The sequence below is a fragment of the Anser cygnoides genome, chromosome 3 (assembly GCF_040182565.1).
Source record: "Anser cygnoides isolate HZ-2024a breed goose chromosome 3, Taihu_goose_T2T_genome, whole genome shotgun sequence".
NCBI lineage: Eukaryota > Metazoa > Chordata > Aves > Anseriformes > Anatidae > Anser > Anser cygnoides.
Window position 1 is genome coordinate 49,304,564 of NC_089875.1, and position 20,310 is coordinate 49,324,873.

Genomic DNA, 20,310 nt, shown 5'->3' on the forward strand with positions numbered 1-20,310 from the left:
GTGCAATAAAATTATGGTCACATGTAGTTCTCTTATTCTGCACCACATTTTGGTTTGGAAGGTAAGGCTTTTGGGGTTTATTTCTTATGTAATTCAAGTTGGTATATCTGTATCATATCTGTTCAGGAAATGTGTTTTCCATCCTGGAAAGAAAAAAAATCACAATTACAGGCAGAAGGAACTAATTCTGGATTGGGATGCAAAACTACTGTTTTGAGTTCTTGTGTTAAATTTTGAAAGGTAAAACTATTTTGAAAGAATAAAATAAAATTATTGGGGAAAAAAAAATCAGAATGTCGCATACAGCTTTCCTGAAATAGAATATCAAGTCTTAATGCATAGAAGTTTTCTAAAATATTTTCATGGGAAAATTAATCAGTTTGCCAAAATGCTTATTCTTTTCACAGTCCCATAATATGTTCTGTCTTTATATTAAATACTATTCTAATACTTAAATTATTTACTATATTCTATCTGATATTCATAAGAATGATGGTATCTGTAATATTCTGTAAGGTTTTATATTCTGTTTCTTTAACAAGTACCCATGGGTATGCACTTCAAAAATACATGTTGTTATCAAACCCAGAGCTTAGTATAGTCTGTTTTAATATGTTGACATTTTTGTGAATCCATATGAACCTGTCACAGACTTAGGTAGATACTAGAATATTATACCAAAAGTTCCCAGAAGTGATTATTCTCAATGACTTAATGAACTAACAATCCTTTCTGAAAAAAAAAGAAAAAAAAAAAAGAAAATAAAAGTTATGATTTCATGTTCATAATTATTTATAATCTGTGAGCCAAATATTTATATGATAAATTCTAAAATATTCAAAGTTCTGTACTCTCAACCAGATGGCAATAATATATTAATAAATAAATAATAAATATAATTTTTCCTTGGATAAGAATAATTTACAGTTTTGGATAGCTTGTGAGCCAGCAAGAACTGGAGAGGCTGGCCATAACTATCTACGGATCCATTTATACATCCTAGTCTGTCCTTCAGTGGAGAGGTAGGGATCCCCAGAAAGCCACTGTAATTTTTTGCCTCTCGATTGTAGCACCCAAAGAGCAGCCTCCATGTCTCCAGCATGTCTGGAATGAACCTTGTGGGTCTTGATTGGCAGATATTTCTGGAATACAGTTCATGAGGTCAGGATATTTGATACTGTAGCAACTGTATACTTCTGGATCCATTTTTAAAATAATGCTTTATTGCATAATTATTCTCTGATGCATTGGTTCTTAAAGTGTGTAATTAAATAGAAAGAGATTTAATGGAAATATCAAAATTATTAAAACACTTTTAGTATTGTTTAGTGACACAGAACATATAGTACCATTAATCTAGCGAACTGAATATGGGGCTAGATTGATCTGGTTCCTTTCCATATCACCCAAAAATCTTCAGAAAAGAATCCACAGTATTTGGAAGTTAGTATTGTGTTTCACCTTGCACTTGATTATGTTTCTCATAACAGTGGAAAGTCCTTTAACTAACAACTAGGACTAGTTTTGATGGAGTCAGACTGAGTGATGTTAAAAACGAGTGCCAAGGCCTGCTTCAGTACCATCAGTGTAGAACAGGAAGCTAATCCCCTTCTTTAGTATGATGAGCTTTGTAGCTGAGTTATGGATGGAAAGCTTTCTAAATCCAGAAATTAAGACGCATTTCAGCTTTTAGCCTTTCTCATAATTATACAGACTCTTGAAGTTTTGCTATTAAGCTGATACTCTCCCTCCAAAGCTGCAATATATATATAATTATTTGTGTATACATGCATACACACTGTATGTATAACAGGTGTATCTCTTTGTAGTGCTTTCATACATAGAGGTAGAGTGTGCAAATTGGTAATATGTATGATGAGTGGATTCTAAAAGAACTACCAGATAATTTTTCCACCGTATGCCAGCATTTCTAATGTGTTTCATATAAGCTTATTTGTTTTCAGGAGGATTGTTGGAGCAGCTTTGATGTTGCCAGAGAGCAGAGATCATGATGTGGCCAGCTCTGCTCTCAGGCCCAAACTGCTTCTTGGCTGTATCAAAGCTTGCACTGGCATAGGTGGTGAGTCAGTACCCAAAGCACGTGTGGTCATTAAAGTCAAGGCAGCTGTCTTTTTCAAAAGAGGTTGCTTTTCGTATTTTTATGCAGTCTCCTGAGTCTTTTCTTCTTAATGACCTTCAGAAAATCATTGCAATAACAGTGCACAATCTCAGTTTGCACATTAATGCAGATCTATTAAAATAGGTTTGTCAAAATGCTCTTGCCTTTACGTAAGCTGTTTTCCATTTTTGTTTTTTTAAGTTACCTTATCTTTTTTTTTTTTTTGTGTGTGTGTGTTTGGGACAATTTTTAGATCTAGGCTTACTTCAGAACTTTGGTGCAGTTAGTATTTGAAAGGAAGCTGAACATATATATATACATTTCTGTATGTTTGTAATTTACTCTTCCAGATAAAATTAATGTAAGAGGGAGACTCTTTCAGAGTAGAAAATTACACTCCCACAGCAGTATTAGAAGAATCCAAGTTGGGTTATATTGAGCCTACCTCCTCTTAATAGCACCTGCAACAGAGCAATACAGAGCAGCATTCTATTCTGTTGAGGCATTATATATTATGCAAGCATTACTTTTAAAATTTTTTTAAAGGTATTAAATGAGTTGAACTGCAGAATTCTAGGTTCCTGGTTTATTTAGGCAGCAAAAAGACCCAGAGTTTATTTACTATATTTTTTCAAGTAATCTTTTATGAGTCACTCAAAGCAGTTATTCTGTGAATGTTTTCTGGATACAGGCCTCAGGCTTCTGAGGTCTCGTGGGTCTTCCTGCCATTTCCAGCTAAGGATTATCACTTTGTTAAATCAGGATGTTCGCCGCTCCCTTCTGTTTTACAGGGCATCCATTTCTACATGAGTCGTGGTTATTTTTAAGATGAAAGGGCTTAACATTATTTCATGGATAGGCCTGAGCCACACTATTGAAGATGTCCACCAGTTTCCTAGATTTAGCTCCAGGCTCCTATAATTTCATGTGAAAGCCAGAAACTTCTAGGATTTTAGAAATTCTTCCTACCTCTCACTAGGCAAGTGAGACTCAAAGTGAAAAGCACAAAAAAATGCCAACTTCAAAAAGGCTGGATTCTGGGGAAGGTAACATTCCCTTTTTAACCTGATTTAATACATTGGGTTTCTCCGCTTGTTTTGAGTAATATCCTCATAGAAGTCGTTTATCACGGCAATGAAGCAGTTTCACTAACATAATATAACTGTTTAATTGCTGTTGCTGTTTCAATTACATTAATCATGAATAAAATAAAATAAAAATAACTGTGTTATGGCAAATTTAAAAAAGAACTCCCCTCCCCTATTAAAGTGACTTATGTTAATTATCTGAAAATCATGAGACATGTGGTAGGTCTTCTGGATTTTTTTTTCAAGAAGCAAAAGGAGCGTTTCATCTATCTGATGATAAATGTTTGCAATTTTGCAATTACCTCCATATGTACTATCATAAATAAGCAATGTCTCAAATTCTTCTGCATGTATTAGTTTTTGTTCAGAATTCTTATTCTTCTGGAACTAATTTAATTTTACTGGTAAGTTTCTCTAAATACATTTCTAAACATCTAACCAAATTACCTGTTTCTGTAATTTTTTTTTGCCCTTTAGATTTCCATAGTAGCTCAGTTTAAATGTCTGTCATTGTTCAGAGCTCACACATGCCTTTACAAAGGTGTGGTTTTAGCTGGGTGATTGGCTTAACATTTTTATGGCTTTATTTAAATATGTCTTGATCTGATTTTATTCTAGTTTCACATATATCAATTGCCTAAGTTGATACAGTTCAGTTTCTCTACATTCATAAGTAATTGGGTTCATACAATGTTAAAAAATATGTCACTAATATGGATGTATTAAAATTATTGTTCTATATATGTCAGAATCATTTTATCCCTAAACCTTGTAAAATCTTCCGAGTCTCACTGAGCTCAATAAACGTATTTGTATGCAGAATTATTCATATGCGTAACTTCACATATTGAGAGAACCTCTGTATAGACCATATGCTACAGAAAAAATAGCTATTTATGTGTATAAAATTGCTGATGTCAAGACCTCTCTAAATAGGGTGGGAGGAAGAATTTTTATCAGGAGAACTTGGCAAACTTCCACTATATCTGAAAACACCATACAGTTTGTAATGTCAGTACACAGCAAAGGAGCACTATGTGTTAAAATCCTTCCTTTTTATTTCTAGAAACCTCGTATAAAGTATACTATAGTCAGTATTTCTGATCTACTGGTGTCTTGCTTTCACCATCTGCTTTTATGAAACTATTTTTACCTTAACAAGTATTGGTGGCTGCCATTGAGTGGCCCTTTGATGTACAGTCAATCACAGACCAGAATAAAATTGCATAATAGACCATAATTTCCTGACTGATCATAAACTAAGCCTTATGTGCTAGGAAATTTCCTTACAACTAATTGACAAATGCGCTGGCACAGGGAGTGATTGGTTGCAGCTGTGTGCCTGTTTTTATCATAAAGAAAGGAAATCTTGAGAAGTATTGAGGTGTTCATGAAATTGAGATGGATCTTCTTATAGGGATATTCAGAGTTAGAATAAAAAAATGCCTTCAGCAAAAAGGACTGCCTGTTATTTCAGGCCCCAAAATAGTGTTTGAAAATGTACAAATCCTATAGAAGACTACATTGCTCTTTTAGCCTCATTTCTCCTGACAACAGGAACAATGGAAACAAAACATACAGTCCAAAATAATAACTTAATATTAGCCTACACCATTTTCTTTAGAGAGTTAAAAGACTCTCAGAACAATCTGTTTAAAATCAAACAAAATTAAGATAGATTCTCTTGTTTCAAACTGTATTTTGCCTCATATGCCCCACACTAATGGTGGTGCATTTCTGTCTTCCACTTATGGAAGCGAGGCATGCAGAACAAGATTTTTGCAAGAGAATTTGTGGAACTGTACAATGCAGATGCATGCTGGTAGCACTGTTACATATTTTCAAAGGCTAGATGAAGCCTGTGCTTACTGCCTCCCTTCTAAGCTTCAGCTTTTCCAATGTATGGCAGAAAACAGCTCAAAGAATCACACATTATCAAATGTAGATTTAGAGTTCTGCTTGTTCAAAAAATTAAACTTCATTATTAAGAGGAAAAAAAAAATGTGCTTTTTTTGGGGGGAGGGGAGGCTAAAATGTGATCTAAGAAAAAAATGGAAGTGATATTCTAACTTAAAAATTGTTTTAAATAACGTTTCATTTCAGCAAGGAGAAACTGATTGATCCTATTATTATCAACTCAGCTGTTACGTCAAATTTTAATTTGTGCAGATCTTGCCTTTGTCAAAGCAAATCTTTTAAATCATTTTCTCTATCTAGTGCTCATTAAATCATACATACCAACAAAACTTTTGGCTTTGGTACACTGCATTTGCCAATAGAAATGTACTTTTCCAGAGGAGTTATGGCCTGAGCTAGATACAGTAGTCTATTCTTATATATCAGGTCTTTTGATCTATCATGGCAATAAGCTAAAACTTCAGATTGAGGCCTCCTTTTTAATGATGAAATTACTTTATATAGTCATCCTAGATTTTAATATCAAAACCTATAGCTTCCTAGCTTTCTAGTAAAATATATCTTGAAATTATAGGTCTGCAGGTCTTGAACTATCGAATTTCATATCTGCTATTGACCTGTATCTGACACAGAAAGGCAGAAAACATCTTCCTCAAAGTCATTGATGTGTGGAATATTACAAGTAAATCCAGCAAAAGAGATTGGCAGAGGTAAAGTGCCAGGAAACGCCCTAAAGTTGTGGCACAGCACAGCTTCACATGATCTTCACTATTTGGTGTGCATATCTGTAATATATATATATACACACAATGTGCTTTAGCTGTGCTTAGTGGTGATTCAAAAAAAAACAAAAAAAAAAAAAAAGAGAAAGAAAGAAAGAAAATAGAAGCCTTTCTTTTACAGTATCTGCAATGTTTTGCCATTTTTTATTCCATTGTATTCAGTTGATGTACTATATACATCACCATTTATTAATCTGAGGCCTTCTGTATTTTGGCATTTCTGTATGATTTGGAGTAATTCATTTTTCATATTTGTAATAGTATATGATTCATCTGCCCAGTAAGCATTTTTTTGTTTTTTGTTAGCTGAGTACTGTAGTTCCTACTCTCATCCTACTCAGCAAGTTCATGTCTAAGTCTTCTCAGTGAATAAGGATTTCACTTTGTACAAAAGTGACAACATTCTGAAATGGGGATTTTATACATATATATACGTATATATATATACACACCTACTTTTATACATCTAATATAATGAAGAGGTGATTATAAATGACAGTACACAGTATATTTTGAATAGGTGCAATTAATTTCTTTATGCTCAGAGAACATGCTGAATTCATACAATTTTGGTATAACACTGGGATATTTGAAATGTGTTTCTTTTTTCCAGCTAACTAGCAGTTTTACAGTAGGAATGACAGACTATTTTTGGCAGTCAATTCAGGCCACGTGTTTATGCCTGACAACAGTGGCTGCTGCATATTTTCTTGTGTCAGGGACTTAGAATCTACTCTAAGACGTATTTAATGTAGGAATATTTAAGTGAGAGCTAGATAGCAAAAGTAAATGTTAAAAAAAAAAAAAGAAGAAGAATTTTTTTTTTTGGTAAACTAATTTGAAAGAGAAAATAGATGCACATTTGTATTCTACAATTAGATTTTTTTTGTTTGATCCATAATTTTATAGGTCTCTAAAGTTAAAGGGTTATTTCTTACTGTCATAGCAGCAATTATGTAAGATATTTTTTGCTAAAGCTAGAGTAATTACATGGGATTTTTAACTAGAAATTGGGGGTATAATTCTGACTAGAGAATTTAACTTAGACCTGTCAGAGAATAAAAGTAACCATGAGGGTGAATTTCAGGCTGCTACAAAAGTGATGTACGTTCTGGAACAAAACATATTTTTCAAATGTTAATAGGATCAAAACCATTACCAGTTCACCATTCTGCAAACTCTTCAGTCACAGCAGGCTGCGGGGAGCTGCAGCAGCCATCGTGGTCTGTCCATGCCAGGGATGCAGGCAGTGGGTGGCCCTGCAAAACGCAGCACAGGTGGGAAGCCAAGTGCTGTGGAACCAGAGGTTGTGTCTCACACAGTGGTGGAGCATCTGGGGTTTTGGAGAGCCCTATGCTTGGCTACACAGCAGGGAGGCAGCCCAGGCCTGCTGCCTATGGGCAGTCCTGCTGCTGGAAGCCACTGGGAGTCCAGGAGAGACATCGTGGCATTTTCAGGAGGGTCTCCAGCAGAGCAGGTATCATTTTGCTGAGCAGTCTGTCACACTGATGCGTTTCATCCTGTTCTCAATGTTTCACATGACAGCAATTTTGGAAATCACACCAGAAGACCTCAAATGGAGAGCAGTGGGCACTACGGTTAGGCTGCACGTCATGGCCACCAGCCTTGGGCAGTCAGCAGGGACCTTTTTTTGCACTGAGGCCCTAGGCTGTGGGCTGCCCAGCAGCCGACCAGCTCCAGCAGGGCCTGAGAGTTGAGATTTAACCAGGTCTCCTGTCACACCATCACTTCCCATCCCTACCAAGGCAGCAGAAGAGCTCAGCTGTGCCATTACCAGCAAGGGCAGCATGTCCCTTGTGCCAACCTGGGCTCGCCCACACCCACCTGGTCCCCGTTACATCTTGATTAAAAAACAGGAGCCAGCTGCCACCAGCAGTGCTCTCAGTCTCTCTCCACATAGGTGAGGTCTTAGAGCTTGTTTTGAGGTTCCTACTTCTTCTGTGACTGAAGAGTTTTTGTGTTTTATTACTGTGTGGCTTTTTGTAGGAGTAGCCCCAGTATGGCTGCTCCATGGGAGCAGAGCAGCCCCAGGCAGGAGCATGGTCCCACAGTGGGTGAGTGAGGCTGTGTGTGTGGTGGGGGGCAGGCTGGGGGTGGGCTTGGTGGCAGGACAGGTCCTGTCCATCTGGAAGCCCAGGTGGGAACAGCAAGAGCCTTGTCTGGGCAGGGGCACTGCCACCATCTCTGATAGCTCTAGGGACTGGCGGCTCTAGGGGTGGGATGGCTCCAGAGGTCCTGGTCATGGGCGGTGTGAGAGAGGCCATGGGGGAAGCCAGGCAGGAACAGTTGGGACTAGTGGTGCCTCCAGGGTCCTGACAGTGTCTTCCCAAGCTGTTTTGCAGAGCAATCATCCTTGTAGGTCATCTGCTGCTGCAGTAATTCTGTGGTTGGGAAGACTGGTCTGGGGTGGGGAGAGAGAGCGGGTTTTTGCCTATGGTTTGAAAGGAAAGAAGTGCATGAGGAAATACAGTGGGGTCGCCATTTAAAGGTGATGAGCAGGGCTATGACCGTATTGAAGCTTACTTTTCTACTTGGAGGGATAACTATTTTTTAGTAAAACAGGTTAATCGTGAAGATGCTTAAGAAGAGGGCTATAAAAAGTAGCTTTAAAATTGAGTGCTCAGTGATTGAACTGTAATGTCACTTGTGTATCTTCTAAAACAAATGAAAAAGTGATTTTAATGGTACTGGAATACCCACAAATGGAATGAGTAAAAGCAAAGAAAATTAGACATGGGAAAAAAAAATCAATGTTGGACACGTAAATGCTGGAGGAATAAGCACTATTCTGTTTCTTTTCTCTGGAGTATCTGGCTTCATCCCCTTCCTTCAATGCAAGACACTTGGCTATATCACATATAACCATGTATTGGGATAACCATGGCCTGCACTGTGACAACTTTTATTCCCTTGAGTTTTGACTTTATTTGTAGTAGCTCTTGTAGAAGTTAAACAAAGTGAACATAAGGAGTTTCATATAGGTAGGTGGGTAGGTATATATGTTTTCTCTTGGATTTCTGGTCTTTTTTTATGTATGGAACGAATCTGTTTTTATGTATCCATTCCATGTTATATATCTGTGCAATTTTTGTCCATATTTTAATATTTGTAATATGAATGCTGATGCTCCTTTGTCCTGCACTGAACAGCTAACAAACTTCATGAGATTGGAAAGCTCCTTTCTTAGTGAAGTATGACAGCTGCCACATTTAGCATACATCGTGTTAGTGGATCTTCAGCTGTCAAGTAATGCTTCTAGTATCTAACAGAATGTAGACACTATAAGACAAATGTGTTAAATTTCCTGGGGAACTGCAAATGAGCATAACTGTTAAAAGAGTGAAATCTCATTATTGCAGTTGCCACCCTGCAGTCCCTCTTACAGCCTTAAAGCTATTGCAATATATTACAAGTCCGACTTTCCTACTTACGTTTTTCTGACCCTCTTATGACTTTCATTGAACTCATGCAGTCTTTGCAAAAATATAGGTCCATCCTTCCACAGGACAGGGGTAATTTAAAAGCTGCAAGAGTATACACTTTATTTTTAAATGTAATACTTCTTATTAATACAGACAGCTGTAGCATATAGCTGGAAATATGTAGAGTTTAAAGACTCTTACCCATATCCAAGCGCATTAAAGAACAGTATGCGTCTATTTAAAATGAAACATGAATGTAGGTTGATTTTTGTATCAAGGAAGTTCATGGCAGCTTTGTGCTGATATAAGCACCCAGTAAATCAGGACAAAATAGCTAGGAAAATAGCATTTTTAAGAGACTTTTTAAGGAAATACTATCATAATTGTAGTTTTGAGTTAGCTATGCATTTCTCAAACTTTAAAGAGAATTTGGGTACAGTAAAACTAGTGAATTATTCACAGGAAATAATTCACTGGACAAATTTACCTTGTCTCTTGGATTAAGAGACCTAATTCCTAGAACAAAATTAGGTTACTGTGAGAATTGCTGTGTTTAAATTTTTTCTCACTGCAATATAAGAAAGCAATAACATGTGCACGTGTAGTTCTAGCAGAAAGGAAGGTAGTAGTGGGTTCTCTTTTTGAATTGTGTCTGTACTGGGTTTGGATTACTCAGTAGTGTGGAAGAGATGGGAGACTGTTAACCTGACTACTTGCTGGATTTCACTCATTGTTACATTCTATGGACGACGTGTCTGGAAATGCAAGTCCGTGACATCTACAGAAGAGCTGCCAGAGTACACCAGAGTCTGTTTAACCCAATGCATTGTTGTATCTGACAGTGACCATAAGCAGACGCCTCAAGAAAGAGAGTAGGGAAAGTGATAGGGATAGGTGATATGTCTCCCTGATATTCTCACAGCTCACCACTATTTTTAACTTAAATGACAGAAGCTTTAAAAAGTATTTTCCTGAAAACAGGTGTGGTGTTGGGGGAAGACTTGTACTGGTATTTGTTTATTTTACTGGCCTTGCAGTGGTAAGTTCCTCTTTGGCTCAGCACATGACTTGAAGACCTGGCCCTTCAAGCTAGAAGCATACATGTGAACTATTTCTTACTAGTATATGCTATCCTGTCCTTTTCAGTAGAGAGTTTACTGAGAGTTTATTCATATAGAATATGTCAGTCAGTTTCTTTTCTCCCTTTGAGCCCAAGCTATGCATTTTGCATCTACTACTACTCTGGTGCAGAGAGCTCCAGAGGGTCCGTTCCTTGTAGCATTGTCTGTTTTGAACCTAGTTCCTACCAGCTCAGCTTGATGCCATCTAAATCTTGCAACAGAATTGACTGCCCAATCCCTAATCACCCTTTCCATGCTGTTAGTGATTTTGTAGAAAACAGCCATGAGGTATGAATATAGCAGTTATGAATACTGCTATGTTGCTTTCCATGATAAATAGTTGTTTGAATAAAAGTCAATCATGATTTTTATTTAAAAAGGATATAAAACAGAAATCTAATCTAAAACATTGAGTTACTAATCAAGGAACATTTTTTTTATGATATTCATTTAGTGCTAGCTCGAAGTAAAGATGTTTCTATGAGACAGTTTATCATTTACTAAGGAGAGGAATAACCTCACTAAGGATGGGGTTTTATAGATATTGTTTATATTAGATTACTGCATTGCTCTATGTGCGACTACATCATAAAATCATTTGTTAGGTGAAGGTAATTTAGAAATGATCAGAAGCAACCAAATTACTTTAGCTTAATGAGTTGCTCCTTATTGCCTGTGTAGGCTCTTTTTCTGCTGTGGCTGTGAAGTTGGCTTACATTAATGTGTTTTATTTTACAGTTGCAATGATCGAAGAGGCCTAATGTAGCCAGTTATCATGGCTCAGCAATGAATGTTAACTCATTAAGTTGTGGCTAACTTTGTTGCATATACCTGTCAGTCTGCAGTTACCTGACCTGGTGCAAAATACACAGCAGGGCATTTTGCCAGAAAATCATCATAGCAATTCATCAATATCTGCAATATTGGCAACCTGCTGGTCTCAGGACAGGTGCTGATATTCAGCCACAGATGAAATATGTGAAATCACTAAGATACTGTCTCACTCCTCGTGTAGACAGTAGAGGTTCTCTAGCTAGATTTCCCTCTTTACAGAGGGGAATCACTGGCAGTATGATCAGTGGAAGGGCATCGAGTACCTGGATCTTACTTAAGTTTGCTCCAATTTGTGAGAATTTTGGCAACTTTTTGATGAAAAGACACCTGTTTGAGAGTTTTCTTGGAGAGAAATGAAGGTATTTTTGCTAACTGATGAAAGGTATCTGTGACTAGACAAATTCCTAAGGGACTGGTTACTCTAATGATGAGATTTAATTTTATTATATAGATATGTTAAGAACAAAATTAGGAAAGCCAGGTAGCCTGAGCTTTATGGAAGTGACAGCAGACTTCAGAGCAGGATTTGATGTAGTGGATGTAGGGCATAAATTTAAAATGGCTGTGAGTGAACCTCCCTGCTCCCTAGTGTTCCTGGGAACAGCAAGTGCTGGGAAGGTCTCCTGTTCTGACGCAGAACCAACACATCTATGAAGAAGGCTGCAAGCAGTTCCAGGCTGCTGGAGATGCTGCAAAAAGACTCTTCAAAGATCTTTGAACAGAATTGTTTAACCATTTATGTGGACTTTCAGTAACAGGTGCTGACTGGCTGTTTAATAAAAGCCTGTCACAAGTCAGCTTTTCCATCACAGTCCTGACCTCAGCTTGCACAGTCTCCCCAACTCCTCTCTTTTTCTTTTTTGCTCCTCTTTAATCTTTTCCTTTACTTATTTCCCTTTTTGCAATTCCCCTGGCATGCTGAAAACCAGGAAATAATAAAAAGTTGTGGAAAAAGATTTACTGCCATCACATTATATTGTGTTCTGCTGCTAGTTTCTCACACTACATCTATCCTATGGTAGGATTTCCATAATTCAGACTGTAGAAATCTGAAGCAGCAGTTGATATTAACTCTGGGTTTATAAGGTGCCTTCAAAAACATCTTATTTTCTTTAAATATAAATATTAAAATAATAAAACAGCATCTTGCCATTTGTTTGAGGATGCAAGAGCCCCAAGCATCTGAAAAAAAAAGAAGTTTCTATTTTATATAATGAAATAGAAAGGTACAGCTGCCTTCAGCCTGTTCCTTGAGAGGTAATTCCCAGTTGTACTGTAGCAGAGGGGCTGGCAGCAGGGACTACTCTAACAGGTGGTGAGGATTTTACATTATCCTCATTTCTACCTTCTCTTCTGTTATTTACCTGCTCTGTGCATCCTGTTTTTTATCTGCACTAAGCTGGTTAGTTGTAATGAATAAACTACTAATCCCAGTTTATGAGAATAATTTAATATCTATACTGAAAAGGAAGGGCTCATATATTCTCATGTGAGATAGTCTACATGTAGGTTTTGAGCTAAGAAGGGCCATGTTCTCAAGTCATGTGCTGAGCCAAAAAGGAACTGATCACCACAGACAGATGATGTCACAAGACACTTTTTTCATTCTTAGGAAAATACGTTTTAAAGGTCTTGTCATCTGACTTTAGTAGGGAAAGGGCTCTGGAAAAAAATAGCTTCACATATTTCATGTTGTCCTTGGGTTAAACCTTGGTTATACACTTCTTGCCCCTAGAAGGAAGGCAGAACAAGGAATATTTGGAGCTGTCATAACTGTCATGGACTCAGTGTCATTGCTCAGCAATAAGTACTAAGACCTTAAAGTTTAAATGAGTACGTTCTGTTGCTTCAGCTCATCCCTTGTAGATTACAGCTTGTTTGGCGTGTGGGAAAAGCAGGATTGTTGATTAAGGCAGAAAAGGAATTGGCTATTTTATGTCAAAATTGAAAATTATGCTTTGCATTTGTCAGTGTAAAAACATTGACAACCTGTTCCACTCTTGGCACACAGTTCAGTTTCTTTGGTTCTGTATATTGGGACTGCCTTCACAGTTGGGAGGCACCTGGGACTCTGCTTGTGAGAAGCGTGCAATATTTATCTTTTTGATTCAGCACTGGAAAATCTGTAGAACTGATGACAGTGGTTTTTAAAGCCTGGCACTTTTGGTATGACTTGCCAAAAAGAAAGGCTGCAGAATGGCAGGGCTCTGAGCAATGCCCTGCTGTGGTCCTGGCAGGGGTGTCAGCCCACCAGCTTGCTTGCAGGCTTCGCAAGGCATCCTGCGGATCCCCAGCACCTCCTCCCCACTGTGTGCTTGTGTCTGAGCTTATCCAGTTTGCATCTGTGCATTTACTTGAATTTCCCATTGAATTTGTACTAAGATGCTGAATTGTAAACAGGCACAGCTGGGATGCAGGTGCACATTTCTTTTGGTATCTCGGTTGGATGCATAAGGCATGGCCAGGTGGCCTGGAGCGGTGCTGTCTTCAGCTGCACAAGATTTTGTCACAATCTTGTTTACTTGCTTATGTTGCCTTCACTAACAATTATTTAGCTTGGAAATGCTATTTAACATATTGTATCCGAAGTGACTGAATTTTGTTGCTGACCCTGTTTTGGTAGTGGGTGAAGTGATAGATCAGACTGTTTTTGAAACGCGAGGTCTTTGGGATAGAAATACTGTGTTTGAGAACTAGTGAATTTCTGTGTTGTATTTATATGAATGAAGCGTCTCGTTACATTGAATTTATTAATATAAGTCACTGCGGAGGTGATAATGCTATTAATTGCTTTAAATAATTAAAATTTAAATTAAAAAATATTTTTAGCTTTAAAACTTCTGTTTACTACAGCCAGCTGAATACAAATCAAATAAATGCTAAGCAGCTGAGTTCTTTGGGAACATTCTTTCAAGCTAAGTGGTGGGCAGTTACTAGCACGGTACCTTATAAATTCCTCTGGTCCATAGTACCCCATGTCTTTCTGAGATTAATGCTGGTGCTACGTTCTGAGGGAAATAACCTAAACAGAGAGCAGTCAGCAGGAAGAACAAAGAAATACTTACTTCCATGAAGTGCTGCAGAATGAAAATATTTTAACATATATTACTTCTTGTTCAGCAAGAAGAACACAAATTGTTACACAAATGTTCAAATACGTTGAATTCTTTTATCCAAGATGAAAGCAAGTCTAAAAGTGCTAAAAATTCTCCAAACTGGTAACTGAGATTTTTATTCTACTCAATATTTATGTCTGTATGCCTCCACTTTCTGTCCAGTTTGTGCATGTATATATATGTTGTGGTGTAGCATTTTCACTTCCAGCTTCTGTTTCCATGAATTACTAGCCTCTGCCTGCAAAAACTTGTTCTATTCTGATTAAGCAGTTTTAACCTGCTGCTGCATGCTAGACCATTGTTTCTCTATATATGATCCTGAACGTCTTGTTCACACCTGAATGTGTTTCACTTACCCTGCAACCCTGTATATTCTGATTTTGTCGTATCAGTTTCCTAGGGGAAAGACACTGCTCAGTGCAAATGCACTTTCTGCCCTTGTCCCCAGAGCCAAGAGTGTTCCCTCTGACAAAAAGTTTCTTGCTGTGTAGGCACATGCTTGAAAAATGTGTGTTATATAAGACATGGGAAATGATGTGAGAAACATTTAAAAGTTACTTTCTCTAAAACGTTCCACTTATGTATTAGTTGCTGATCTTTCCAAACAGATTAATGCCATCAAACGTGTTAAATGTAAGACTGAAGTTGTTGCATGAAGATGTAAACCTTAGATATCTGAAAGTTGTAGTGAAATATTTATGCATTTCTATTTTACTCACTCTTTCAGTGCTACCATTTTCCTGCATTCAGCACTATGCTTAAAATGTGTGCATATAAAGTGGAAATATTTAAGAGAGAGATACTAAGGGACATTTACAAAAGCACCCAGGTATCTCTCGATCCTTCTAGGAATCAGATCTGTGCGATTCTCTCTGTTAACATGACGGCCAAGTCTCACTTTTCCTTTTATGAGACCAGTTTTATGGTTTGTCACCTCTTACAGATGTGGGAGGAGGAGAGCTGACCCAAGCAGAGCCTCCTTTCTTCAGCTGGGCTAGACTACTTGCTAATGTAAATAATTTGATGGCTTTCTTCTGGATTTCCATCAGAAGTTTAGGATTGAGGTAGATTCTCTAATCTTCTGTGAAGCCAATATTTATTTAGCTTCCAGTAGACATACTTTAAATTCAAGCTCTTTCCAAAGACTGTGCACTTCGGAAGGGGTGTCGGAGGTTTGTGTAACTTCAGCTGAGATCTCGAGTAATATGCGCTGTCCGGAGTATCAGCTTGATAGCAATGATTTAATATTGAGCTGAAATTCCAGGAATAAAATAACTTTTTTTTTTTTTCTAAAGAGGCAGCTTGGAACATAGTGGTGAAATTCTGTTTTTATTCAGCAGATTAAAGTTTTGTATTTAGTTTTCTTTATGCTCTGTGCAGGTAAGCAAAGATCCCATCAGTGCTTTTGCATTGAAAAGAGTTGATGGATGGAGAGTTGGTGGACAGCAGACTTTTTGATAGAATTAATGTGTAATGGTAATTAACTGTTTGTGGACTGGAACCTTCCAGCAAGGAAAGCTTGGCATTCCTGCATTTTTCTGAGTCAGCACTTCAGGCTTGTAGGAGAATAGTTCTCATCTTTGTTGTTGGGTGCAAAATGTTAATGCTGCTTCCCTCCCTTCCCCTTTGCTCATGTTACAACTGTGGGATGGACGCTTCTACCTCCTTGTACACGCTGGGATTGAGAGATTGTACCTGTTGGTGATGAATAAAAATACACTTCTGTGGGGGAAGGGGTGGCAGCTGTTGGTGGTGGACATGAATTATGCTTGCAGTAAGTGCTTTGGATTTCTGTTGTCTTTGGAAAATGAGTAGTGCTTTAAAATTCACTTAAATGCTCCTTTGCCTGTTTATGTTTCTTTTATCAAGCACTTTCCTCTTACCAACACATTTGATTTGCAGAATCAATGCATTTGCTAACTTTTTATTTCATTTCCAAAACCAACAGCACTGACTTTCATAAGACTAAAGAAAAAGAGTTAAGAAGTCCTTGCAGATGCACATGTATGCACATTATGTGTTTATGTGAGCATGTCTATATAAATCTATATGTGTGTATACATATGTACATAGTTAGAGTTTAGCGTATAAAAGAAGCATATTTCCCATTGGTTTAACTATATATTTTGCTATCAGCCAAGACAATGTTATTTATAGTTGAACATTGTGAGTGTTCCTGAAGAGATGGGACATGTTTAGTAATTGGAACTACGTTTTGTCCTATAATTCATCCTTTAGTCTCTAAACCACAATCAAAATAAAATTCAAAATCCACGGATTTTTCTGAATGATCTGAATATAAAGGTTGCACAGTTCAGTTATTTCCAGAACATCTTTAAATAGAAATCAAAACCAGTAACAAGATGTAATACAGGAAGCTGTGACACATCGCAGGGCATAGGCACTGCACTTTGCTGACACAGCATTATGCAATCCTGCCCTGTATTTTAGTACATCAAGAGGGTACTTTTAAGTTTTAAGTACTTTTAAGTACAACACTTAAAATTTTGTGGAAATATTTACTGGTATATGGCCTTGTCCCTTAAAGATTATCCAGGAATATCAAAATCTGTATTAAAGATGTGAAATTGTATATTTACAACATTCATTGCTCAGCAAAACAGCGGCAGCATTCTCAGCTATATTCAAATATAGTGTATATACACTTTAAAAGTGAATATTCTTACGTATAGTAAATATACTCTTATAATAAGTACTCAAAGTACTTGACAACTTTTGGAGTGGTCAGGTACAACTTTGTTTTTGAAAAACCGTAGATCACGTTTTCAGTTTAAAAATTGTTATTTCTTCAAACTGTGTGAAATTTGTGCTTCTGTCAGTCATCAAAAATTCCAGGGAATAACGTCTTCAGCTAAAGCATTGCAGTGGGAATTGAAAATAAATCTTTAAGAAGAATGGTGCTGCGGTCAATACCCAAACAGTTCAGGTTTCAGGTATCCACTGTCTAATTGGGGATATATATATATATATAATTGGGGATATATATTCCTAATTCCTTTGCTTTCTGGCTGTGGAGCTATTGGTTGAAGCAGTCCACTGGGTTCAGGTGTACTGTTCATACAGTCCCAGTGATTGATATGGATGTAGGGAGGCTTTTCCTCTTTCATAGCTCTTGTAGTCATTTTCCTGATCATGGGCCCAATGAGCACATTCAGCATCCTTATGAAAAACAGCTCTGCCAGCTGAATGGCAGTAAGCTCAAGAGTTTATTTTCCAGACTTCTCTGGATGCATAAACCAGTTGCTGCAGCTCTAAAAATGATATGGCTAGTGCAGTAGTGATTTTCTGCACTGAAGGTGTATGCCGGCAGGAGTTATGTACTGCAGATGCTTTAGTGAACTCTGAAAACACCACAGTGTAATGCTACGCTCCCAGACATTTCTGCTGGCGTGTGATTTTTCTCTCCATCATTATCTTCCATAGAGTTATACCTATGGGAAACCAGTTTATGTGATCGTGCTTTACTGTGTGACAATGAATTGTTTTTCCTAGTATTATTTAATGCATCATAGCTCTAAAACTCAGTTTCTTGCATATATTTATTCCATGCAGTGGGGAAGAGCACAAGGGGCACAGAAAGTGTGTGTGCCCCATGCCTGCTAAGGGTAGGGCTGAATCGAAAATCTGTTGTGCCAATTAGTGATTGCTTGGCCTGCTGCCCAGCTGGGTCCCTTTTGGTTCTGTCTGTTCTCTGCAATTTATAACTCTGCCGGGCGAAACACACTGCTTTTGCTTATTGGTCACTAAGTATTCTGCGATGGGAAATCCCATACAGTTTGTCTTTTCAAAATGATACGCTGCAGTATTAATAGCTTTTCTTTTAAACTTGTGAATGCTTTCTGAAGCTAAAGAATAAGCCTCTCGCAGTCACACTAGGACAGGTACGTGGTAAGATGCTCACTTTAAAAGGTATTTTGTGTTTTTTTTTCAGTGTTTGTCAGGTTCAACTCCAGCCATGGCTTCCCGGTGGAGCTCAGGTCGGATGCCAGCATCCTCCAGCTGAAGGAGGTGGTTGCACAGCGACTGGCGGTTCCAGCTGACCAGCTGCGGGTGATTTTTGCAGGGAAGGAACTCAGCAACGACTTGACGCTGCAGGTAAGCCTCCCGTGGTAGCTTCACTCCTGGACTGCTGCCAGCTCTACTGCCTCTGCCTCTAATGCTGCCAATCTGACATTCATGCCTGAGATCTAATAGAATAAATAGTGCCTGGGGATTCCTTGAACTTTACTCCACACTGCTTCATTAATTCTGACCTTCTTAATTATGCATTAAAACAGCAAGCAGGAAGGGTAGGGGAAGAGAGAGAATATGAGAGAGAGTATGAGAGCGAGCTGTGCCTGGTGAATAAATGTTTACTGACTACAGAAGCAAGCCACAATTTCTGTATCTGTTCAATTTCTATCTTACTTATTCCATTCAAATCTTAATGAAGAAGGACGTGAATAAATTGCTCCAAACCAGGCTGCACAGTCAGCACATTTTATAGAATTTGTAACCCAATTGTGACCCCTGGAGGATAGCTACAGGGCTGCTGCTGCTGTGTGCGCTGCTGCACGCGTGCGCAGGTGAACATGCTGCTGGAGGGGTGGTTGCAGATCAAAAAGCCCACAGAGGTATACTCCAAAACACTGAATTCATAAATGTGTGAAGCTAAGAGCAGCAAGGAGCATGGATGAATGGCTGTAAGTGGGTATTTGAATTTCATCTCCTGATGGTTAGCTGGCTGTTCTGCTCAATAAATGCAGAGAGCTGCTCATCCATGGTGAGCCCTAGTAAGCATGGAAAGATAGGTTCAACTTTCTATTCCTTGTTGTCCTTACTGCTGTTACCAGTGCTGCCAAAGATGCTTTGTCAATATTTTTGTTTATCTTGTGAGTAGCGTATGTGGATTTCAGAGCACACTCAGTCTGGAGTTAGCGTAAGATCACACGTTTAAGACATTGGGGGAATTTGGGGAAACCAACTGGCCTTTCAAGAGAGTGCGAATACTGACAATGAAACTGAAGTTGTAACTCTGAAGTTGTAACAAAAGTACAGATACAGTCTCCAGTAGTACAGGTAATTACATAAAAGGTCCCTCACAGGCAGAAATATTTCAGATTAATTGGTGTAAATTGGATTAATTCATGTTTCAGAAGTATTGCTGTACTTAGAGTTGCTGCTAAGTCTGGGTAAAGAAAGCCTCTACGGTATTGATGACCTATCACTATTTCTCTGTGGTCATATTTATTGCTTTGCAAAACATTTTAGGGTGTTCCAGCACACAAAAGAAAGTAAGGAAATGTGAATTGTCAGTCTGCAATGCATCACTCGTGAATAGTGTTGATGCATATATTCATGGCATAAACTGAAATACGTTTCAGTTGTGTGTGGAAAAAATATGTATGAAAATAGAAGAATAAAAAAAAAGTTGAAGTCAGACGTCAGTTGCTAGATTTAGGTGTCTGTGTTATTCTGTCAGAAGATTGTGAGCCACCTGGCATTTCCTGGGAAGCTGTAGTTATTGGTGTCACTGCCATTTTATGTCACACACATTGGGCCCAGCTTTTCACTTTTAACCAGATTTGTTATCAGCTACTATGTACAATCTTTTGCCATAGTAAATCAAAAATTGCTTTTCAGATATATTGGCCTGCTGATTATTTGCTTAATTTCGAGAATTAATACACGTAGCCAAGACTTTTTATTAATAAACTGGGCCTAGAATTATTGCTTTGATTTTTGGTTTCTAAAGCAGATAGAAAGTTTAAAAAATGTTTCAGATGGTATAATCCATGCTTGTGTATTGAAGTGCCTTAAATAACCCAATGATTAACATCATCAGCAAAGTATCAACTACATTTTTGTTCTTGATATTTAATTATTTTAC

At 37.9% G+C, this 20,310-nt stretch overlaps 1 protein-coding gene across 3 annotated transcripts in view; it reads left to right on the plus strand.

Annotated features, from left to right (window-relative positions):
• PRKN (parkin RBR E3 ubiquitin protein ligase) overlaps window positions 1-20,310 on the plus strand; it is a 758,965-nt gene that overhangs the window by 130,784 nt on the left and 607,871 nt on the right. For 2 of the 3 annotated variants that reach the window (XM_048067874.2, XM_066994150.1), the window contains one exon: window positions 18,373-18,536. In XM_048067874.2, the coding sequence (XP_047923831.1) occupies window positions 18,373-18,536 (164 nt within the window). Of the gene's footprint in view, window positions 1-7,827; window positions 7,982-18,372; window positions 18,537-20,310 lie in introns of those variants that run through there. The other variant, XM_013186798.3, reaches the window with a different exon arrangement.